A 22320-nucleotide genomic window follows, 5' to 3' on the forward strand; every position below is an offset into this window, starting at 1 on the left:
CAAAGCGAGGCCCGACTTACTGAATAGACCGAGGATAGGAAAGATAGCTTTGCGGTCAACACAAAAACCTACAAACAACCACGCAGAGGGGCAAAAAGACCCTCCGCACCGACTAACGGTACGGAGGTGCTCCCTCTGCGTCTCAGAGCTTCCAGCAAGCAAGAAAAACAAATTAAAGCAAGCTGGACAGAAAATATAGCAACAAAAGTAACACAAGCAGAACTTAGCTTATGCTGAGCAGACAGGCCACAGGAACGATCCAGGAGGAAGCAAGACCAATACTAGAACATTGACTGGAGGCCAGGATCAAAGCACTAGGTGGAGTTAAATAGAGCAGCACCTAACGACTTAACCTCATCACCTGAGGAAGGAAACTCAGAAGCCGCAGTACCACTTGTGACCACAGGAGGGAGCTTGATCACAGAATTCACAACAGTACCCCCCCCTTGAGGAGGGGTCACCGAACCCTCACCAGAGCCCCCAGGCCGACCAGGATGAGCCATATGAAAGGCACGAACAAGATCGGCAGCATGGACATCAGAGGCAAAGACCCAGGAATTATCTTCCTGACCATAACCCTTCCACTTAACCAGATACTGGAGTTTCCGTCTCGAAACACGAGAATCCAAAATCTTCTCCACTATATACTCCAACTCCCCCTCCACCAAAACCGGGGCAGGAGGATCAACAGATGGAACCATAGATGCCACGTATCTCCGCAACAATGACCTGTGGAATACGTTATGGATGGAAAAAGAATCTGGAAGGGTCAAACGAAAAGACACAGGATTAAGAACCTCAGAAATCCTATACGGACCAATGAAACGAGGCTTAAACTTAGGAGAGGAAACCTTCATAGGAATATAACGAGATGACAACCAAACCAAATCCCCGACACGAAGTCGGGGACCCACACAGCGTCTGCGATTAGCGAAACGTTGAGCCTTCTCCTGGGACAAGGTCAAATTGTCCACTACATGAGTCCAAATCCGCTGCAACCTGTCCACCACAGTATCCACACCAGGACAGTCCGAAGACTCAACTTGCCCTGAAGAGAAACGAGGATGGAACCCAGAATTGCAGAAAAACGGTGAAACCAAGGTAGCCGAGCTGGCCCGATTATTAAGGGCGAACTCAGCCAACGGCAAAAAGGACACCCAATCATCCTGATCAGCAGAAACAAAACATCTCAGATATGTTTCCAAGGTCTGATTAGTTCGTTCAGTTTGGCCATTTGTCTGAGGATGGAAAGCCGAGGAAAAAGACAAATCAAAGCCCATCCTAGCACAAAATGCTCGCCAAAACCTCAAAACAAACTGGGAACCTCTGTCAGAAACGATGTTCTCTGGAATGCCATGTAAACGAACCACATGCTGGAAGAACAATGGCACCAAATCAGAGGAGGAAGGCAATTTAGACAAGGGTACCAAATGGACCATCTTAGAGAAGCGATCACAAACTACCCAAATGACCGACATTTTTTGAGAGACGGGGAGATCCGAAATAAAATCCATAGAGATATGTGTCCAAGGCCCCTTCGGGACCGGCAAGGGCAAAAGCAACCCACTGGCACGAGAACAGCAGGGCTTAGCCCGAGCACAAATCCCACAGGACTGCACAAAAGAACGCACATCCCGCGACAGAGACGGCCACCAAAAGAATCTAGCCACTAAATCTCTGGTACCAAAGATTCCAGGATGACCAGCCAACACCGAACAATGAACCTCAGAGATAACTTTATTCGTCCACCTATCAGGGACAAACAGTTTCTCCGCTGGGCAACGATCAGGTTTATTAGCCTGAAATTTTTGCAGCACCCGCCGCAAATCAGGGGAGATGGCAGACACAATTACTCCCTCTTTGAGAATACCCGCCGGCTCAGGCAAACCCGGAGAGTCGGGCACAAAACTCCTAGACAGGGCATCCGCCTTCACATTTTTAGAGCCCGGAAGGTACGAAACCACAAAGTCAAAACGGGAGAAAAACAGCGACCAACGAGCCTGTCTAGGATTCAACCGTTTTTGCAGACTCGAGATAAGTCAAGTTCTTGTGATCAGTCAAGACCACCACGCGATGCTTAGCTCCTTCAAGCCAATGACGCCACTCCTCGAATGCCCACTTCATGGCCAGCAACTCTCGATTGCCAACATCATAATTTTGCTCAGCAGGCGAAAACTTCCTGGAAAAGAAGGCGCATGGCTTCATCACCGAGCAATCAGCACCTCTTTGCGACAAAACAGCCCCCGCTCCAATTTCAGAAGCATCAACCTCAACCTGGAACGGAAGTGAAACATCTGGTTGACACAACACAGGGGCAGAAGAAAAACGACGCTTTAACTCTTGAAAAGCTTCCACAGCAGCAGAAGACCAATTGACCACATCAGCACCCTTCTTGGTCAAATCGGTCAATGGTTTAGCAATACTAGAGAAATTACAGATGAAGCGACGATAAAAATTAGCAAAGCCAAGGAACTTTTGCAGACTCTTCAGAGATGTCGGCTGAGTCCAATCATAAATGGCCTGGACCTTAACAGGGTCCATCTCGATAGTAGAAGGGGAAAAAATGAACCCCAAAAATGAAACCTTCTGAACACCAAAGAGACACTTTGATCCCTTCACAAACAAAGAATTAGCATGCAGGACCTGGAACACAATTCTGACCTGCTTCACATGAGACTCCCAATCATCCGAGAAGACCAAAATATCATCCAAGTATACAATCAGGAATTTATCCAGGTACTCTCGGAAGATGTCATGCATAAAGGACTGAAATACTGATGGAGCATTGGCAAGTCCGAATGGCATAACTAGGTACTCAAAATGGCCCTCGGGCGTATTAAATGCAGTTTTCCATTCATCGCCCCGTTTAATACGCACAAGATTATATGCACCACGAAGATCTATCTTGGTGAACCAACTAGCCCCCTTAATCCGAGCAAACAAATCAGATAGCAGCGGCAAGGGGTACTGAAATTTGACCGTGATTTTATTTAGAAGGCGGTAATCAATACAAGGTCTCAGCGAACCATCCTTCTTGGCCACAAAAAAGAACCCTGCTCCCAATGGCGATGACGACGGGCGAATATGACCCTTCTCTAAAGATTCGTATACATAACTCCGCATAGCGGCGTGCTCAGGTACAGATAAATTAAACAGTCGACCCTTAGGAAACTTACTACCAGGAATCAACTCGATAGCACAATCACAATCCCTATGCGGAGGTAGGGCATTGGACTTGGGCTCATCGAATACATCCCGGTAATCTGACAAGAACTCTGGGACCTCAGAATTGGTGGATGATGAGATAGACAGAAATGGAACATCACCATGTACCCCCTGACAACCCCAGCTGGACACAGACATTGATTTCCAATCTAATACTGGGTTATGGACTTGTAGCCATGGCAACCCCAACACGACCACATCATGCAGATTTTGCAACACCAGAAAGCGAATATCCTCCTGGTGCGCAGGAGCCATGCACATGGTCAGCTGGGTCCAATACTGAGGCTTATTCTTGGCCAAAGGCGTAGCATCAATTCCTCTCAATGGAATAAGACACTGCAAGGGCTCCAAGACAAACCCACAGCGCCTAGCAAACTCCAAGTCCATCAAATTCAGGGCAGTGCCTGAATCCACAAATGCCATGACAGAATAGGAAGACAAAGAGCAGATCAAAGTAACGGACAAAAGAAATTTCGACTGTACCGTACCAATGGTGGCAGAGCGAACCGCTTAGTGCGCTTAGGACAATCGGAGATAGCATGAGTGGAATCACCACAGTAGAAACACAGCCCATTCTGACGTCTGTGTTCTTGCCTTTCAGCTCTGGTCAAAGTCCTATTGCACTGCATAGGCTCAGGTTTATGCTCAGATAATACCGCCAAATGGTGCACAGATTTACGCTCACGCAAGCGTCGACCGATCTGAATGGCCAAAGACATAGACTCATTCAGACCAGCAGGAATAGGAAATCCCACCATGACATCCTTAAGGGCTTCAGAGAGACCCTTTCTGAAGATTGCTGCCAAAGCACATTCATTCCATTGAGTGAGCACAGACCACTTTCTAAACTTCTGACAATAAATCTCTATCTCATCCTGACCCTGACACAGAGCCAGCAAATTTTTCTCTGCCTGATCCACTGAATTAGGTTCATCGTACAGTAATCCGAGCGCCAGAAAAAACGCATCAATATTACATAATGCAGGATCTCCTGGCGCAAGGGAAAATGACCAGTCTTGAGGGTCGCCACGTAATAAAGAAATAATGATCTTAACTTGTTGAACTGGGTCACCAGAGCAGCGAGGTTTCAACGCCAGAAACAGTTTGCAATTATTTTTGAAATTTAGCTCTATCTCCAGAAAACAAATCAGGAATAGGAATTCTTGGTTCTAACATAGAGTTCTGAGCCACAAAGTCTTGAATAATTTGTACTCTTGCAGTGAGAAGATCCACACATGAAGACAGACCTTTAATGTCCATCACCACACCTGTGTCCTGAACCACCCAAATGTCTAGGGGAAAAAAAAGGCAAAACACAGTGCAAAGAAAAAAAAATGGTCTCAGAACTTCTTTTTTCCCTCTATTAAGAAACATAGTACTTTGGGCCTCCAGTACTGTTATGAATAGGTAATTCAGAACCACAATGGACCTTGAAGTTCAGAGCACACAAAGTGACCTGACAATAAGCAAAAAACATAGGACGAGCTCTGAGACATGGGAACTCTGCTGACCGCAATCCCTAATCCTATCACACCACACTAGAGGTAGCCGTGGATTGCGCCTAACGCTCCCTATGCAACTCGGCACAGCCTGAGAAACTAGCTAGGCCTGAAGATAGAAAAATAAGCCTACCTTGCCTCAGAGAAAATCCCCAAAGGAAAAGGCAGCCCCCCACATATAATGACTGTGAGTAAAGATGAAAGTACAAACACAGAGATGAAATAGATTTAGCAAAGCGAGGCCCGACTTACTGAATAGACCGAGGATAGGAAAGATAGCTTTGCGGTCAACACAAAAACCTACAAACAACCACGCAGAGGGGCAAAAAGACCCTCCGCACCGACTAACGGTACGGAGGTGCTCCCTCTGCGTCTCAGAGCTTCCAGCAAGCAAGAAAAACAAATTAAAGCAAGCTGGACAGAAAATATAGCAACAAAAGTAACACAAGCAGAACTTAGCTTATGCTGAGCAGACAGGCCACAGGAACGATCCAGGAGGAAGCAAGACCAATACTAGAACATTGACTGGAGGCCAGGATCAAAGTACTAGGTGGAGTTAAATAGAGCAGCACCTAATGACTTAACCTCATCACCTGAGGAAGGAAACTCAGAAGCCGCAGTACCACTTGTGACCACAGGAGGGAGCTTGATCACAGAATTCACAACAGGAGAAGTGAGAAGTGGGATCATAGTACAAAGGAGATAGAACCAGAAGGAGTCGTTCCCCGAGATTGGCAACATCCTTCTGAGGCGCATAGCCGGTGGCCGGAGCACCAAGGAAGTAACAGACTCCACGCATTACTTCAAACAGCGGCAGGACAGTTGATTACAGGTTGGCTGTCTGACTTAAATCACCTAGACGGACATAGGAGGCAATTGTGGGAGAGGGGCATCGCTAGGGTCCCAGAATAACTCCAGGCCTACCTGTCATAAAGGTGCGTCCTAGTCATATAATCTGGGGGACGGAGAGAGAGAAGGAACAGATACGACAGTTGTGAGGACTATCCCGTGGTGCTCAGCAGGGAAGGACTACAACACACAGGTGCTAGAAGGTAGACACTGATTCCCACCTGCAAAGGGAACTTTGGATGTGCCCTCGGACCGGCCGGTCTCAGCCAGCCCCATTAGCAGTGCTCTGGACTGCGGACCCTGAAGCCTTCAGTAAAAAGGTAAAGAGACTACAACCCTGTGTCCTCGTTATTCCTCGCACCTTGCACCACGCACCATCACATTGGACACCCCTTAGCAGGATCACGGACCGGGTCTAGCCACCGTGACAACCCCGGATCGAGTACTCCGTGGCCCTGTGTCTGGGGGCGCTCCACCTACATATATACATTAGCTGAAAGTTGGCCAAAGCTGCAAAGATATGGCAGAGCTTGCTATATTGAAGTCTATGAGCGAGATACATTCAAGGAAGAGCACTGATTGCAACAGCTGTGTGACCAATCTCTCCATATACCAGTTCATCAAGACAGAATACCAGTACTTAGTACTTATACTTCGCTCATAAATTGGCCAATTCAAGTGTAACCGACAGCCATGATAAGGCGATCCTCTCTGATGAGACATATCCTAATGTGAATGCTCTCCTAGGCTGAAGCCTACATTTATATTGGAAGGTAGGATCTTGCTGTAATTAAAACTGCCGGTGGCTGATTGGTGGAGAGCTCGGTGTGAAAGCCTATGCATTATTTCCTATTTTCTAGAGCAATAATGCAATTCAGATTTCATATACTGTATATCACATTTGCATGCTATAGCATTACAGAGTGCCTCTTTATTTGTTAGTTGTAAAAAAAATATGGACATGTGAACAGCCCCACAAACTTCTATGGTTATGTGTTCTATCCATGAAAATAACAAATAAGATATATACGTGATTAATGGAAATGCATTTTTCTGTTGCTAGAACGAAACACACAAAAAAAGGGAAGGTGCCATTAAAAAAAAAATTGAAAAATTGAAAAAATGTCAAGTATTTTAATTTTTTTAAAATTATTATTTAATATGCTCATACACACAGGAAAATATACATAGGAAAATACACAAACTCTAATGCATCATCCTTTTTTTCCCCTTTAAGTTGTTTGTCAGGTGAAATGATCGCATTACATACACAGATTTCCTATGGTAGTGTAAGCTTTCTTTAGCAGCATTACAGTGCCATAGTAGAGCTGTGTCAGTGATTAGAGTGCAGCAGGGTGATAATTACTCTGCTGTGCTATGAACACTGCAGTCACATTGGTGATCAGCAGCCTGGAAATGTACTACTAATGCCAGGCTGCTGATCCCTGCCGATGATGCTCACGTCACCCAAAACCTCCTCTGCCTGGATGCTCCTGTCACCAGGGCCAGCGTTTGGGGCAGGCAGACCAGGCAGACGCCTGGGGCCCCCACCTACAAAGGGGGCCCCCTGCATCTGCAGCCCTTTTATGAAGTGCCCAGAGGGTGTACAGCAGTGAATAATGCTGTGCATTGCTCTGTTGTTCTGGAATGTCTCTCCCAAACCCCCCTTGAGACCCCCTCAGTGCAGTGATTTACTCACTGTGGTCCCGGAGCTCTGTGCTGTTTGCTGTAGGATCAGGTTTCACAGTCACATACAGCAAGGATCAGCATAGGCTCTGACCATAGTCACTAAATCACTGCTTTTAATCTGACAGGGCGATCTCCTGTCACTACTCTCTGGATGACACAAGACAGGAATATTGTCTGCTGAATCAGGGTATTATATAGAAATAAATGAATTCCCACGTGAAATAATAAGGGTGAACCATACACACATATAGTACAGGTGTGCATAGGAATCAGCATTTTTGGTGCATTTTTTTTGCAGCCAAAGCCTGCTCTCTTGGCAGTGAAAACACTGCTTTCAAAGCACCCATTATTTAGGGTATGTGCAGACGATCCGGAAATGGCAGCACCTTGGATGCAGCGGACATGTGCTGCAGTCTATTGAACACAGGTGATTCCGCATGTGTCCATTGAACCGTGCGGAATCACCGCGTCCAATACATTGCACGGGTGAGATTTCTCTTGTGGAGACTGAGCGTCTACGCAAGATAAATTGAAATGTGTATTTAAAGACTCGGCACTCAACTTAAATAAACAAGTGGTGGCTTATTGTTGTCCACTGTAGCAGCAAAACGTTTCGGTCTTACTTCAGACCTTCCTCAGTTAATACATAGAAGTTACAAAAAGAAAAAGGTGATAAACGAAATAAAGTATATTAAAAACACATCAAAAGTCAATTATGGTCAATTTGGATTGAAAGGAAAAAAAAGATAATAAGCTTGGTACCTGCGCAACCTAAACTCATATAGTAAGCAATAACATGAACAGTGACGGGATACAATACAGACTGAACTGTGTTGATGGTGAGGAGTAGGTGGTAATTAAAATATAATAACCCATACCAGATAACCGTGCGTCTATTGACTTGGATTAACCAATAGGTTCAGAATGACAGAACTTCATCTGGAGAAATATATGTGAAAAATATTCATATTCCAAAGAGTGGATTCTAAGGGTATGTGTCCACGTTCAGGATGGCCGGCGCTTTGGACGGAGCGGAAAACTCGCTCCGCCCAAAGCGCCGCCCCCTTCTGGAGACGCGATGATGCCGGATGTGTTCATTGCACACATCCGGAATCATCGCACCCCACACATAGGGCCCTGTGTTTTACCTTGCGGCAGCGCAGCAGGCATGTACTATGGAGGACAGAGAATGAACTTCAATCCAATATTGCAGCCAGCATGCAGCCAGCGGGTAAGGAAAGGGTGAATCAAACACCCGAAAACCCCGCCCCTATGGCTGAAAATTGTTGCCTCCAAATTCAGGTGACAGAGTCCCTTTAAGAAAATATGCATAAATAAACAAAACAGTGAGTTCAATTTTGCACTAAAAATAATTGATTATATAATCAATAAATATTAAGGCAAAAATAAAAACTGAGGCACCACAATCAATATGGCCTCACTTTCTTTTGCAAAAATAGTTCTGTAATCTTTGGCCCTGATTCATCATTGCCTTTATGCCTGTGATTTGTCTAGTTTTGTGCATTTTGCAGCTCTGTTTGCATCCAATTCATTATTCTATTTGCGCCTTTTAAAAAAATCTATTTTATGTTTTCTCTTGTTTTTTATTTTGTTTCCCACTTTGTGGGCAGAGTGTAGCGATTCCAGATGATTTTGAATGATTCTTAAAAAGTTGCAAAATTTGGCGTAACTCACCTCCAGCTCAACTCTAGTGTATTTTTGAATATTCCTGGATGTTTCCGCATGCCAATTTTAGCACCATCTTGAGAAACGTGTGCCTTTTTGAGTCAAACGTTTGCAAAAACCTTTTAAGGGCAGTCCCACACGTCCAGATAATTTCCGGTACCGGAATTATCCGTGTCCGTGTGCCCCTGCGTTTCTCTGGCACATCAGTGTGGCACACGTGCGGCACACGTGTGCCGCCCGTGTGCCCACTGGGTACCACACGGAGCATGCAGGAGACAGCGCTAAAGTTTAGCGCTGTCCCCTGCATCGTGCTGAAACCGCGATTCATATCTTCTGTGCAGCAGCGTTTGCTGCAGAGAAGATATGAATAATCCCTTTTTTTTTAAAGTTTATCGTGTATAAAATAAAGCTCCATGTCCCCCCCCCTGTGTGCCCCCCCCCCTGCTGCTCTGAAAATACTCACCCAGCTCCCTCGTTGGCTGTCGCTGCTTCCTGTCCTGGCCGCACCTTCTACTGTGTGCGGTCACGTGGGGCCGCCGATTACAGTCATGAATATGCGGCTCCACCTCCCATAGGGGTGGAGCCGCATATTCATGACTGTAAATGAGCGGCTCCACGTGACCGCATATAGTAGAAGGTGCGCCCAGGACAGGAAGCAGCAGCAGCGAACGAGGGAGCTGGGTGAGTATTTTCAGGACATGGAGCTTTATTTTATACACGATAAACTTAATAAACTTAAAAAAAAAGGATTATTCATATCTTCTCTGCAGCAAACGCTGCTGCACAGAAGATATGAATCGCGGTTTCAGCACCAGTGGGGGGGACAGCGCTTACTGTAGCGCTGTCTCCTGCACGGCACACGGACTGCACACGGACAACGTCCGTGTGCGGTACGTGTTTTACACAGACCCATTGACTTTAATGGGTCCGTGTAATACGTGCGCCACTGACATGTCTCCGTGTTTGGCACACGGAGACACGGTCCGCAAAAGATCAATGACATCTGCACAGATGCATTGATTTTAATGCGTCTATGTGTGTCAGTGGCTCCGGTACGTGAGGAAACTGTCACCTCACGTACCGGAGCCACTGACGTGTGAAACCGGCCTAAGGCAGACCAACTGACTATTTTTGACTTTGCAGAGAATTCATGAATTGCGTGCAACATTTTGAAGATTTTGATAGAATTTTAAAAATTTCATATAGTTCCTCTGACTACACTATATAACTGCTTTATTTTTTATTTTTTTTACTACATCCTCTTTGATGATGCTTCGTTTCAGAATCCCAATGCATGCTGAGATACTCAAGCAAGACATTACAAGGGGGCAGAGGCTGTGGTCACTGCCGCAGCTCATACCCCCTCCCAGGCCCATTTTTCAAGGTGCTGCAATATGTAATGCAAAAACACAAAATGAAACAAACGTTTATTTACAAAAATCATTTACGCAGAGTAATTCAAGTAAAATCATTCATTTTTTACAATCCGGGCACTTTCCTTGATTTTTGTGCTGCAAAATCACTAATGATGTCACTAAAGTCCAATTCACGCAGTATATCTGACCTTGTCAACCCTTGAAGTCCTGAAAGGGCGTTAAAGATTACAATATGTACATATGTATGCATGTATTTTGTAGAAATTTGGGCTGTCTATATCAAAGACTGCTGCTGGGCTCTATATGTCAGAGGCTTTTGCTGGGCTGTATATGTATGAGAGGCTTCTGCTGGGCTGTATATGTATGAGGGGCTTCTGCTGGGCTGTATATATATGAGGGGCTTCTGCTGGGCTGTATATATATGAGGGGCTTCTGCTGGGCTGTATATATATGAGGGGCTTCTGCTGGGCTGTATATATATGAGGGGCTTCTGCTGGGCTGTATATAAATGAGGGGCTTCTGCTGAGCTGTATATACAGTATATACTGTATATGAGGGGCTTCTGCTGGGCTGTATATAAATGAGGGGCTTCTGCTGGGCTGTATATATATGAGGGGCTGCTGCCGGGCTGTATATATCAGAGGCTGTTGCGGTGCTGGCTGTATATAGAATAGAGGCTGAGGGGCTGTACAAAGTGTATACACAGCACTATACTGTAAACAGGTCCACACTATATACATACAGTATACACAGACACACTGTAATGCAGGATATAGTGTGGACCTGTATATACAGTATGGTACTGTGTAGGACAGGAGCTGCAAGAAAGATACACAGACAGACACACACAGACACACACACAGACAGGCACACACACACACACATAGACAGAGATCATACTCACCCACCGCGACACTGTGAAGATTGATACATTTCAAAAAACCTGACCGTCACATCCAAACATAGACTAAGTGTGAACAGGTGCTGAACCTAAAGTTGCCAACTCGTATATAGTTAAGTAAATAAGGCAGCACACTGCAGCGCTGAAACATGCAAACATGAAATACGAAAATTGAACTGCTTTACTGCACTAGAAATATGAAAAATGAGAGCGTTTAGCGCATAAAAATGGCCAATTTTATGTGTACCTGGTAGCCACATTAGGGCATCTCTCTTATACCAGGTCCTAAACTTGCCTTTCCTCGCTGAGAATAAACGTCTCCATCTGAATGGGTACATGTGAAACCTCTTCTTAGACTAAAATTCTCTCTCTCTGTGGAGGGGTATTGGACCTGCTGTAATTAAAACACCTGTGACTAGGAGGCGGGAGTGCCCAATCAGAAGGCTAGAGAATACATTTCAAAAAAACTGACTCCCGCCTCCTAGTCACAGGTGTTTTAATTACAGCAGGTCCCATACCCCTCCACAGAGAGAGAGAATTTTAGTCTAAGAAGAGGTTTCACATGTACCCATTCAGATGGAGACGTTTATTCTCAGCGAGGAAAGGCAAGTTTAGGACCTGGTATAAGAGAGATGCCCTAATGAGGCTACCAGGTACACATAAAATTGGCCATTTTTATGCGCTAAACGCTCTCATTTTTCATATTTCTAGTGCAGTAATGCAGTTCAATTTTCGTATTTCATGTTTGCATGTTTCAGCGCTGCAGTGTGCTGCCTTATTTACTTAACTATATACGAGTTGGCAACTTTAGGTTCAGCACCTGTTCACACTTAGTCTATGTTTGGATGTGACGGTCAGGTTTTTTGAAATGTATTCTCTAGACTTCTGATTGAGCACTCCCGCCTCCTAGTCACAGGTGTTTTAATTACAGCAGGTCCCATACCCCTCCACAGAGAGAGAGAATTTTAGTCTAAGAAGAGGTTTCACATGTACCTATTCAGATGGAGATGTTTATTCTCAGCGAGGAAAGGCAAGTTTAGGACCTGGTATAAGAGAGATGCCCTAATGTGGCTACCAGGTACACATAAAATTGGCCATTTTTATGCGCTAAACACTCTCATTTTTCATATTTCTAGTGCAGTAATGCAGTTCAATTTTCGTATTTCATGTTTGCATGTTTCAGCGCTGCAGTGTGCTGCCTTATTTACTTAACTGTGAAGATTGAACCACTTCACCTCTGGATCTTCAGTGACTGAAGATCCAGAGTGAAGTCCTGCCGCACCCCGCAGTGGAGAATCCTCTTCTCGCGCCGATATCGTGGCTCCGCCTCCTTCATCGATGGTAGCTGAACAAACTCTCATCTGACCTAATCCGAGGGAGCGATCATATAGCTGAATAGGTAGTGCTTAGAAGCTTCTGTTGGGATCGGAGAATGCTGCCGCATGCCATAAGCTAAGCATTAGGTACACGGACGGTACTAAAGAAGTCTAGCTAGGCTAGCCAGGTCAGTGGATGCTGACGCAGGTCAGGTGCCATGACTCTGCCGCCCTGCGCCAGCCACTGAGATGTAGGACCGTAGCCAGGTCCCTACACTTTCAATAGTTTCTCTTTTGTTAAATGTTCCTTATAATTAGAAATGGTTCACAGCAAAGAGACGTGTATTTTACATGTTTTGAGATATTTATCCCTATATTGGTGGGAGGCCCCCCTTGGTGGGTGGCCCAGGGCCCGGGCCCCTTGGGCCCACCCCTAAATCCGGGCCTGCCCCCTCCCTGAAATGAAGTATGTTTACTGAATATACATCAATTGTCAATGCCAACGTACGCCTGATTAGAAGTGACCTCACTTTCAAGTGTGGGGATGGTCTCAGCTCATTCACTCCCTCCTTGCACACTGACAGTGCACTCTCTTACAGGCTCATAACTTCTGATCAGAGTTGGTGATTGAGTGCATTGTCACTGTACATATTGCGTAGTGACAAGATCCTACTGAGCATTCGTCAGAATTGACAACCATCGTATGCTCAGTAGAGCAGGGAGTAGCCCAGCCACAGAAACAAACATCACTGATGAAACTTTGTGTTAGGGTGTGGGCAGAGGCTGCGGCAGTGACATCATCAAAGAGGAACTAGGAAAAAAGGACAACAAAACAGCTAGATAGTGTAGTAAGGGAACGATAGGGAATTTTTAATTAGAATCTTTTTGAAAAGAGATTAGATTAGGACATTAAATAGACAGACATTTAGGAATAAAATACATTTTAGTTTTGGGCAACCACGTCCAAAGCCAGTAGATGAGCATCCAGATCTGCTCTTCTATGTAGGGCTACGCACAAAAGTCCCCATCTGTAATCATGCCCTTCATAGCTGTTTGCTAGACCAGGTGCTAGCGTACCAGGCTGGTAGAGAGCCATCTCCAGGGCAATATGTGGCTCCTGAGCCGCAGGTTGGGGAACCCTGCATTACATAGTAGACGGTACAGCTCAACAATGAAAAATAAGATTAATAGAAAAACAACCTCCCATTTATACATTGAAAAATTGAAACTCGTTGGCTATAGCTCAATATTCTTTAAAGAATAAGTTGCTTACAATATATTAAAGTAATTCTTAGATATTATACCATAAACCAATATGGAGCCTGACTTACCTATTTCTATATGTGTTGAAATACCACAAGGCTCACTCATTTGTAAGTAAAGTGAGAGGACGACACATAATGCAGTGTAAGGTGCCATGCTTCCTGACAGCTCGCGTGGCATCACCATGTGTTAGAACAACCTTTGGAGTTTGCTGTCCTTGGGGACATTGATATTGACACAAACGTTAAACTGTCCATTCAGTTTTTCAATAACATGTTACCTGTACGGCTCGTTTGCCAGAGTTTTTCCGGTGTCTTTCAGAGATAAATTTAGGGAAGATTTCCTGACATGTACAGTACCCTTGATGGATGGAATCCATTGTTGAGTTATACACTGGCATCGGTCCCCCATAGTCAGACTCTGTAATAAGGAAGCCCCCATAGTCAGACCCTGTAATAAGGCAGCACCCCCATAGTCAGAGCCTGTAATAAGGCAGCCCCCATAGTCAGACCCTGTAATAAGGAAGCCCCCATAGTCAGACCCTGTAATAAGGAAGCCCCCATAGTCAGACCCTGTAATAAGGCAGCAGCAGCCATTAAAAAAAAAAATACTCACCTGTTTTCTCCCTGGTTCCTGCGCTGCTCTCGCTGATCTCCTGACAGCGGGAACTGGGCAGTGACGTCATCGCGCCCTCTGTCAGTGTTGGTGCAGACGCTGACACTGACGGGGGATGATGGGAGGAGCGTAACGCTCCTTCTCCCATCAATGCGATCAGCTGTATTGGCTAAATGCCGATACAGCTGATCTTCCAATGACGGCTGGGGGCCCACTGCTGGCACCGGGCCCTCCGCCTGCTCAGGGGCCCCATAGCGGCAGAGCAGGGAGATCGATTCTCCCTGCTCTGCTGCAGAATGTAACTGTAGCTGCGCGCGCCGATAGTTCAAGTAGCGTAGCTCCAGGTGGGCTTTCTCAGAGCACCGGGCCCTGGGGCGACTGCCTCCTCTGCCCCCCCGGTAGCTACACTACTGGTGCTGTCCTATACAGCCAGTTACTATGGGGCAGTATCACACGCATTGTAAAGAGAATCTGACAGGTCCACCGTGCCCTCCATCTCACCAGCATTTGCTAAATACCCTGCCTAACCAGCCCTTTTATTGTGTTTGACATCTAAACATGCTTAAACCCCTTTACTCAAAGGCCTGTTTTCACCTTCCTAAGGCTACTTTCAGGGGGGGAGGGGTGGAGAGAGAGAGCTCCAGAATGGAAAATGCAGCTACCGGGCATGCTCAGTGTGAAAAAAAAGGAATCGGTAGCCGATTCATCCATTTTGCCTCCATTTCCATTTCAGCGCTGGGCGTTTTTTCGCCGGACACAAAAAACGTTCCTCTGTACGTTTTCTCTGGCCGCCGGAAAACTATTTTTTGACTGATCCGGCAAAAAACAGATGAAACGTTAGGCCATCAGGCGCAATCCGGCGCTAATACAACTCTATGAGAAAAAAACGGATCCGGCGGAAAAAAAAATTATCTGTTTTCTGAAAAATTTGCCGGATTGTGCCTGACGGCAAAAACCTGATGTGTGAAAGTAGCCTAACCAGGACAATTTTTTCATTTCTGACCAGTGTCACTCCAGGTGTATCCAATGAGGTGGCTGATGCTCTGTCTCGTTTTCAGTTCGACAGGTTTCGTTAGATGGTACCCTTGGCAGACGAATATGCTGTGCAACCTGGTGAAGGTGTAGTGTTTGATGCAGGAACTCTGCAACCGTGGCTAAGTGAAATCATTATCAAACAGTCTGGGTGGAATGGGATGATTTTGGTATGGATACAGATGTGGATTCTTCTGGCAAGAATAGGTTATTTTTAGTATTATCCTTGTTACAAGAATTTATTGCCGGGAGATTGGTGTCAGCAGTGTCGCAGAGATTAGCGGCATTGGCATTTTTGTAACAGTGGAATTTTTCGTAAATCAGGCCATGAAAGGTTTTCAAAAAGGGTCAGCAAGCTGTGATAGAAGGAGACCGGTTTCCTTTGAAAAGTTGAGTAGGTTGCTGGGTTTTTTTAATTCAGTTTGTTATTGTCACTATGAGGTGTTCTTGTTTTCAGCTGCTTTTGCCTCAGCCTTTTTTGGGGCATTTCATATCAGTGAGTTGGTTAGTCCTTGACGGTTGGTTGAAGGGGGTTTAAATTTGGGTGACATTCACTTGTTAAATTACAGGGTGGAATGTGTATTGCGATGCTCTAAGACGGATCAGTGTGGTCGAGGTAGGCTGGTGGTGTTATATGCAATTCCAGGTCATGAGGCCTGCCCTATTTCTGTGGTGAAACATTTGGGGAGGTGTTTCGGGTTCATTTTTAAGGCATGAAGATGGTTTTTCATAGTCAAAGTATCAGTTCATTGCAGTTTCTATGCAATGTTTGTTGGATTTGGGAAGGATGGGGGAAAAGTAAGCACCCAAAGGAGGGAAGGGCAATGGTCAAATGTTAATCTATTCTGATCTTTGCACCCAGAAATAGTCCCAAGGAGCCCAACCCGATTGAAAACCTTCCACCCTTGCATTGAGTACCGCGGTCATATACTCCATCCGTCTAATGTCATTAAGTTTGACCTTTTAAGGTTGTGGTCATCCTATCTGGGGATTATTGTGTGGTACAGTTGAACTTGAGGTACGCAATTTCGGTGGAGCAGATCAATAAGACCAAGATCAAAGTGAACAAAATAGTGGCCCGTTTCATGGCAAGGAATGGCGGAATAGTGGTTGGGACACAAGGATTTGGAGGTGCCGTCAAGGGAGCACTTGAGATCGGATGGGGTACATCTCAATTAGTGATGAGCGAGTATACTCGTTCGGGTTTTCCCGAGCACGCTCGGGTCATCTCCGAGTATTTGTTAGTGTTCGGAGATTTAGTTTTCATCGCGGCAGCTGAATGATTTACAGCTACTAGACCAGGGGTGTCAAACTGCATTCCTCGAGGGCTGCAAACAGGTCATGTTTTCAGGATTTCCTTGTACTGCACAGGTGATAATATAATCACCTACACACATAATGATTGCAGCACCTTGTGCAATGCTAAGGAAATCTTGAAACCACGCATGGTTTGCGGCCCTCGAGGAATGCAGTTTGACACCCCTGTACTAGACAGCTTGATTACATGTGGGGATTCCCTAGCAACCAGGCAACCCCCACATGTACTCAGCCTGGCTAGTAGCTGTAAATCATTCAGCTGAGGTGATGAAAACTAAATCTCCAAGCAGTTACAAATACTCGGAGATCACCCGAGCATGCTCGAGAAAACCCGAGCAACTAGTACACTCACTCATCACTAATCTCAATCAAACAGAGATTGACTTATGGTCCTTGGGCTTAAGAGATGGTGTTGATTGAGTGATTAAGCTTTGGGGGTGTGGCGGGCCCTGGCCACGTAAGGTGTCTGGGGCTGTGTCAGTGCAGAGGCTGGTTATTGGGAATGTCCATTTGGTGGGAAGTCACTAGTTGGGAATAGTGGCTTCTGTTACAGGTCAAGGTAACTTGCGGGCCTAGGTCCTGCAAGGGGTAGGGGTATTAATTACAGAATATTAATACCTCATCAGTGGGCTGGTGTGTTGCGGCCAGGGATATCTGTTGGGGTTGCTTCTGGACCAGGCTTTTATATTGTTATTATATATCTAATGTTTACATTGTTATTGTTTATAATGTTCTGCGGCGCCATTGTTGTGGCTGCCTCAGATCGTGGGTATATTGTTATAATGAAAGGCTGCTGTGGCCATTTAACCAATGTCACAAGCAGTCGTGTGTTTCATGTAAAGGGGTTGGTGAGAAAGTGGTTGCTAAAGATGGGGATGACAAAATGCATTCTTGGATTGTCATGATATATACTGTATAAACACATACAGTATATACATGTATATGTCAGTCTCCTCACTTATTATGTACTAGATGGCAGCCCGATTCTAAAGAATCGGGAGTCTAGAATCCATATATACTTGAAATTCGGCAGGAGCTTGAAGAGCAACGTCACTGGGCCCGCCTCCACGCAGTAGAAACTTGCTGTGAGGTAAAAATTCAAAAATCACACCAAAATGGCGGGCGGAGTGTGTCACAGTACGGCACGTTTCTGATTGGTCGCTCGCAGCAGGCGGCAACCAATCAGACACTGGACACTGTTGACGTCACTTATCTCCGGACATTAGCTCCGGACATTAGCTCCGGACATTAGCAGGAAGTAGTATTCTAGGCAATTATATATTAGATATCGCCATCCCTTATTATACAGTGCCCTCTCTTGTTATGTACAGCACCGTCCCTTACATATCGGATTCTTGTTATTTTTGTTATTTACTACATAGTGTCCTCTCTTGTTAGATATAAACTAAAATGATGGCTGATGAAGCATGGGAAAGATTCTTTCTGATAGAGGAGGCTGATGGACTGGTCTTCTGGTTAGATACTGCTCCATCAGCAGTGACTTTATATCTAACAAGAGACAACTCTATGTAATAAAGAGAGGGCGCTATGATTAACAAAAATAATGAGAAAATATTATTTAAGAGACGGTGCTGTACATAACAATAGAGGATGCTATATAATAAGGGACTGCACTATATATAACTAGAGAAGGTGGTACGTAATAAGGGATGATAATAAGAAACTATGTAATTATATAAATATATATAATTGTCTAAGGGTCCGTCTTTCTGTCAGTCTGTCTGTCACGAAAATCCCAAGTCGCTGATTGGCCGCGGCCAGCTGGCCGCAACCAATCAGCGACAGGCACAGTGTGGCCGCGAAATGGCCGCTCCCTACTCCCCTGCACTCAGTGCCCCCTTCATACTCCCCCCTCCCCCCCAGTCAGCGCCCGCCACCCACATAGCGTTGTAGCGGTCCGTTAACAGTCTGTTAACGCTGCTATTAACCCTATGTGACAAACTTTTTACTATTGATGCTGACTATGCAGCATCAATAGTAAAAAGATATAATGTTAAAAATAATAAAAAAATTAAAAAATCGTGCTATTCTTACCTTCCGGCGCCTTTCCCGTTCCTCGCGACACTCCGGGCCATGCATTGCGGTCTCGCGAGATGATGACGTAGCAGTCTCGCGAGACCGCTATGTCATCATCTCGCGATACCGCAATGCATTCTTGGGACCGGAGCGTTGCGAGGAGCATCGCTAAACGCCTCGCCTGGATCCAGGGGCCGCTGGAGGGTGAGTATATAACTATTTTTTATTTTAATTTTTTTTTTTTAACGGGGATATGGTGCCCACACTGCTATATAGTACTTGGGCTGTGTTATATACTGCGTGGCTGCTATATACTACGTGGGCAGTGTTATATACTACATGGACTATGCTATATATTACGTGGGCAGTGTTATATACTACGTGGGCAGTGTTATATACTACGTGGGCAGTGTTATATACTGCGTGGGCTGTGCTATATACTACGTGGGCTGTGTTATATACTACGTGGGCAGTGTTATATACTGCGTGGGCAGTGTTATATACTGCGTGGGCTGTGTTATATACTGCGTGGGCTGTGTTATATACTACGTGGGCTGTATTATATACTGCGTGGGCAGTGTTATATACTGTGTGGGCTGTGTTATATACTATGTGGGCAGTGTTATATACTACGTGGGCTGTATTATATACTGTGTGGGCAGTGTTTTATACTGCGTGGGCTGTTATATACTACGTGGGCAGTGTTATATACTACGTGGGCATTGTTATATACTACGTGGGCAGTGTTATACACTACGTGGGCAGTGTTATACACTACGTGGGCAGTGGTATATACTACATGGCTGTGCTATATACTACGTGGGCTGTGTTATATACTATGTGGGCTGTGTTAAATACTACGCGGGCTGTGTTATATACTACGTGGACTGTGTTATATACTGCGTGGGCAGTGTTATATACTGGGTGGGCTGTGCTATATACTACGTGGGCTATGTTATTTACTACGTGGGCAGTGTTATATACTACGTGGGCTGTATTATATACTGCGTGGGCAGTGTTATATACTGCGTGGGCTGTGTTATATACTACGTGGGCAGTGTTATATACTACGTGGGCATTGTTATATACTACGTGGGCATTGTTATATACTGCGTGGGCTGTGTTATATACTGCGTGGGCTGTGTTATATACTACGTGGGCAGTGTTATATACTACGTGGGCAGTGTTATATACTACGTGGGCATTGTTATATACTACGTGGGCATTGTTATATACTGCGTGGGCTGTGTTATATACTGCGTGGGCTGTGTTATATACTACGTGGGCAGTGTTATATACTACGTGGGCATTGTTATATACTACGTGGGCATTGTTATAAACTGCGTGGGCTGTGTTATATACTACGTGGGCTGTGTTATATACTACGTGGGCTGTTATATATTACATGGGCTGTGCTATATATTATGTGGGCTGTGTTGTATACTATGCGGCTGTGCTATATACTACGTGGGCAGTGTTATATACCAAGTGGCTGCTATATACTAAGTGGCTATACTATATACTACGTGGCTGTCTGTGTTACGTGGGCTGTGTTATATACTGCGTGGGCTGTGCTGTATACTGCATGGGCTGTGTTATGTACTACGTGGCTATGCTATATACTACATGGCTCCTATATACTACATGGCTGTGTTATATACTACGTGGCTTCTATATATTACGTGGCTGTGTTATATACTACGTGGCTGCTATATACTACATGGCTGCTATATACTAAGTGGCTGTGTTATATACTATGTGGGATGTGTTATTTACTATGTGGCTGTGCTATATACTACGTGGGCTGTGTTATATACTACGTGGCTGCTATATACTGTACTACGTGGCTCCTATATACTACGTGGCTGTGCTATATACTATGTGGCTGTCTGTGTTACGTGGGCTGTGCTATATTCTACGTGGCTGTGTTACGTGGGCTGTGCTATATACTACTTGGCTGTGCTACATACTACGTGGCTGTGCTATATAGGGCTGTGTTATATACTACGTGGCTGTGCTATATACTATGTGGCTGTGCTATATACTACGTGGGCTGTGTTATATACTACATGTCTGCTATATACTACATGGCTCCTATATACTACGTGGTCTGTGCTACTGTATATACTATGTGGCTGCTATATACATACATACATATTCTAGAATACCCGATGCGTTAGAATCGGGCCACCATCTAGTACGTAATAAGGCTACTGTACGTTCCTGTATCTGTGTGAAGTGTCAGTGTGCTACCTGATTTTTTTCTTGGACAGCGCGCAGACCCATTGTGCTGATCCTCATAATCAGATCAGAAATGCACATGCTCTGGGTCTCGCAAATCTCACTCTCGTATCTGTGATTTTCCCAGACATGTGAATGAATCTATGAAAGTCTGAGTCCATGTGCCGTCTGACAAAAAAAAAAAACGTGCAGCACTCGGACATGTCATGCGAATCTGAGAATGTGGCCTAAGGCTATGTGCACACGTAAGAAAAGAGGTGCAGAATTTTCTGCACAAAATCCGCATCTCCTGGCAGAATCTGCAGCCGCGGATTTTTTGCAGCATTTTTAATACCCATATTAATGAGCGGGGGAAAAGACGCAACAAAAACGCAAATAAAAACCACGGAAAAAATGTGCATTTTATGCAGTGTTTTTTCCTGCCAACACATCAGAATTTGCATCAGAATATTCCGCTGCACGTTCTTACAGTGTGCACATAGCCTAAAAGTCCCTGTCCTGTGTCCACCACCCTTCCCCCATTCATGATAAGTCTCTGATAGCATCATAATGAATTGGGGGATGGGAAAGGAGATTACCGGGGTCTTATAATGAATTGGAGGGGGAGAGGATGCTACCAGGTGCTTAGCAGAATTTGGACCTGGATCCCCTCCTGTATATTGGTCAGATGTATGAATTTTATATTCCCTGGACTTGTTAGGTGGGAAATGAACATGAAATACAGTGGGGATAATAAGGATTTGATACACTGCTGATTTTGCAAGTTTTCCCACCTACAAACAATGGAGCGGTCTGTAATTTTTATCGTAGCTACACTTCAACTGTGAGAGACAGAATCTAAAAACCCCACAGAAAATCCCATTGTGGTGCATGTGTTCATTGTATTATCTACATATATGTCATGCTCACTCTATGGCCAAGATGCAGGAGAAATCTATAACCCCTCTCCATATTTCTGCACCTATCAGTTATGTTCGTTCTTTGTATTTATTCCTCAGTACGTCCATCAGACATCTTGTGCACACGCCACAATGTCTATAGAGGAAACCACTCGTTAAGGCCTCTTTCACACTTCAGTCTTTTGGCGTCAGTCACTACCGACATAGTGACGGATTGACGGATCCGTCACAATTGTTGCGAAAACGGTTCTAACGGATCCGTTTTTTTGACGGATCCGTTACTTGGGGGTTGTCTGGGAGAAGTATCTACTTTTTGGAGCATGCGCAATTGAAAAAACGGATTGGGGCGACGGATCCGCCGAAAAAACGGTTGCG

At 45.1% G+C, this 22320-nt stretch overlaps 1 protein-coding gene across 2 annotated transcripts in view; it reads right to left on the minus strand.

Annotated features, from left to right (window-relative positions):
• GPLD1 (glycosylphosphatidylinositol specific phospholipase D1) overlaps positions 1 to 14119 on the minus strand; it is a 128084-nt gene extending 113965 nt beyond the window's left edge. For both annotated transcript variants that reach the window (XM_069730873.1, XM_069730872.1), the window contains exon 1: positions 13873 to 14119. In XM_069730873.1, coding sequence (XP_069586974.1) covers positions 13873 to 13990 — 118 coding nt within the window. In that variant the 5' untranslated portion in view covers positions 13991 to 14119. The remainder of the gene's footprint in view (positions 1 to 13872) is intronic.
• Positions 14120 to 22320: the final 8201 nt, after the last annotated feature.

This window comes from Ranitomeya imitator, chromosome 6, assembly GCF_032444005.1.
Source record: "Ranitomeya imitator isolate aRanImi1 chromosome 6, aRanImi1.pri, whole genome shotgun sequence".
NCBI lineage: Eukaryota > Metazoa > Chordata > Amphibia > Anura > Dendrobatidae > Ranitomeya > Ranitomeya imitator.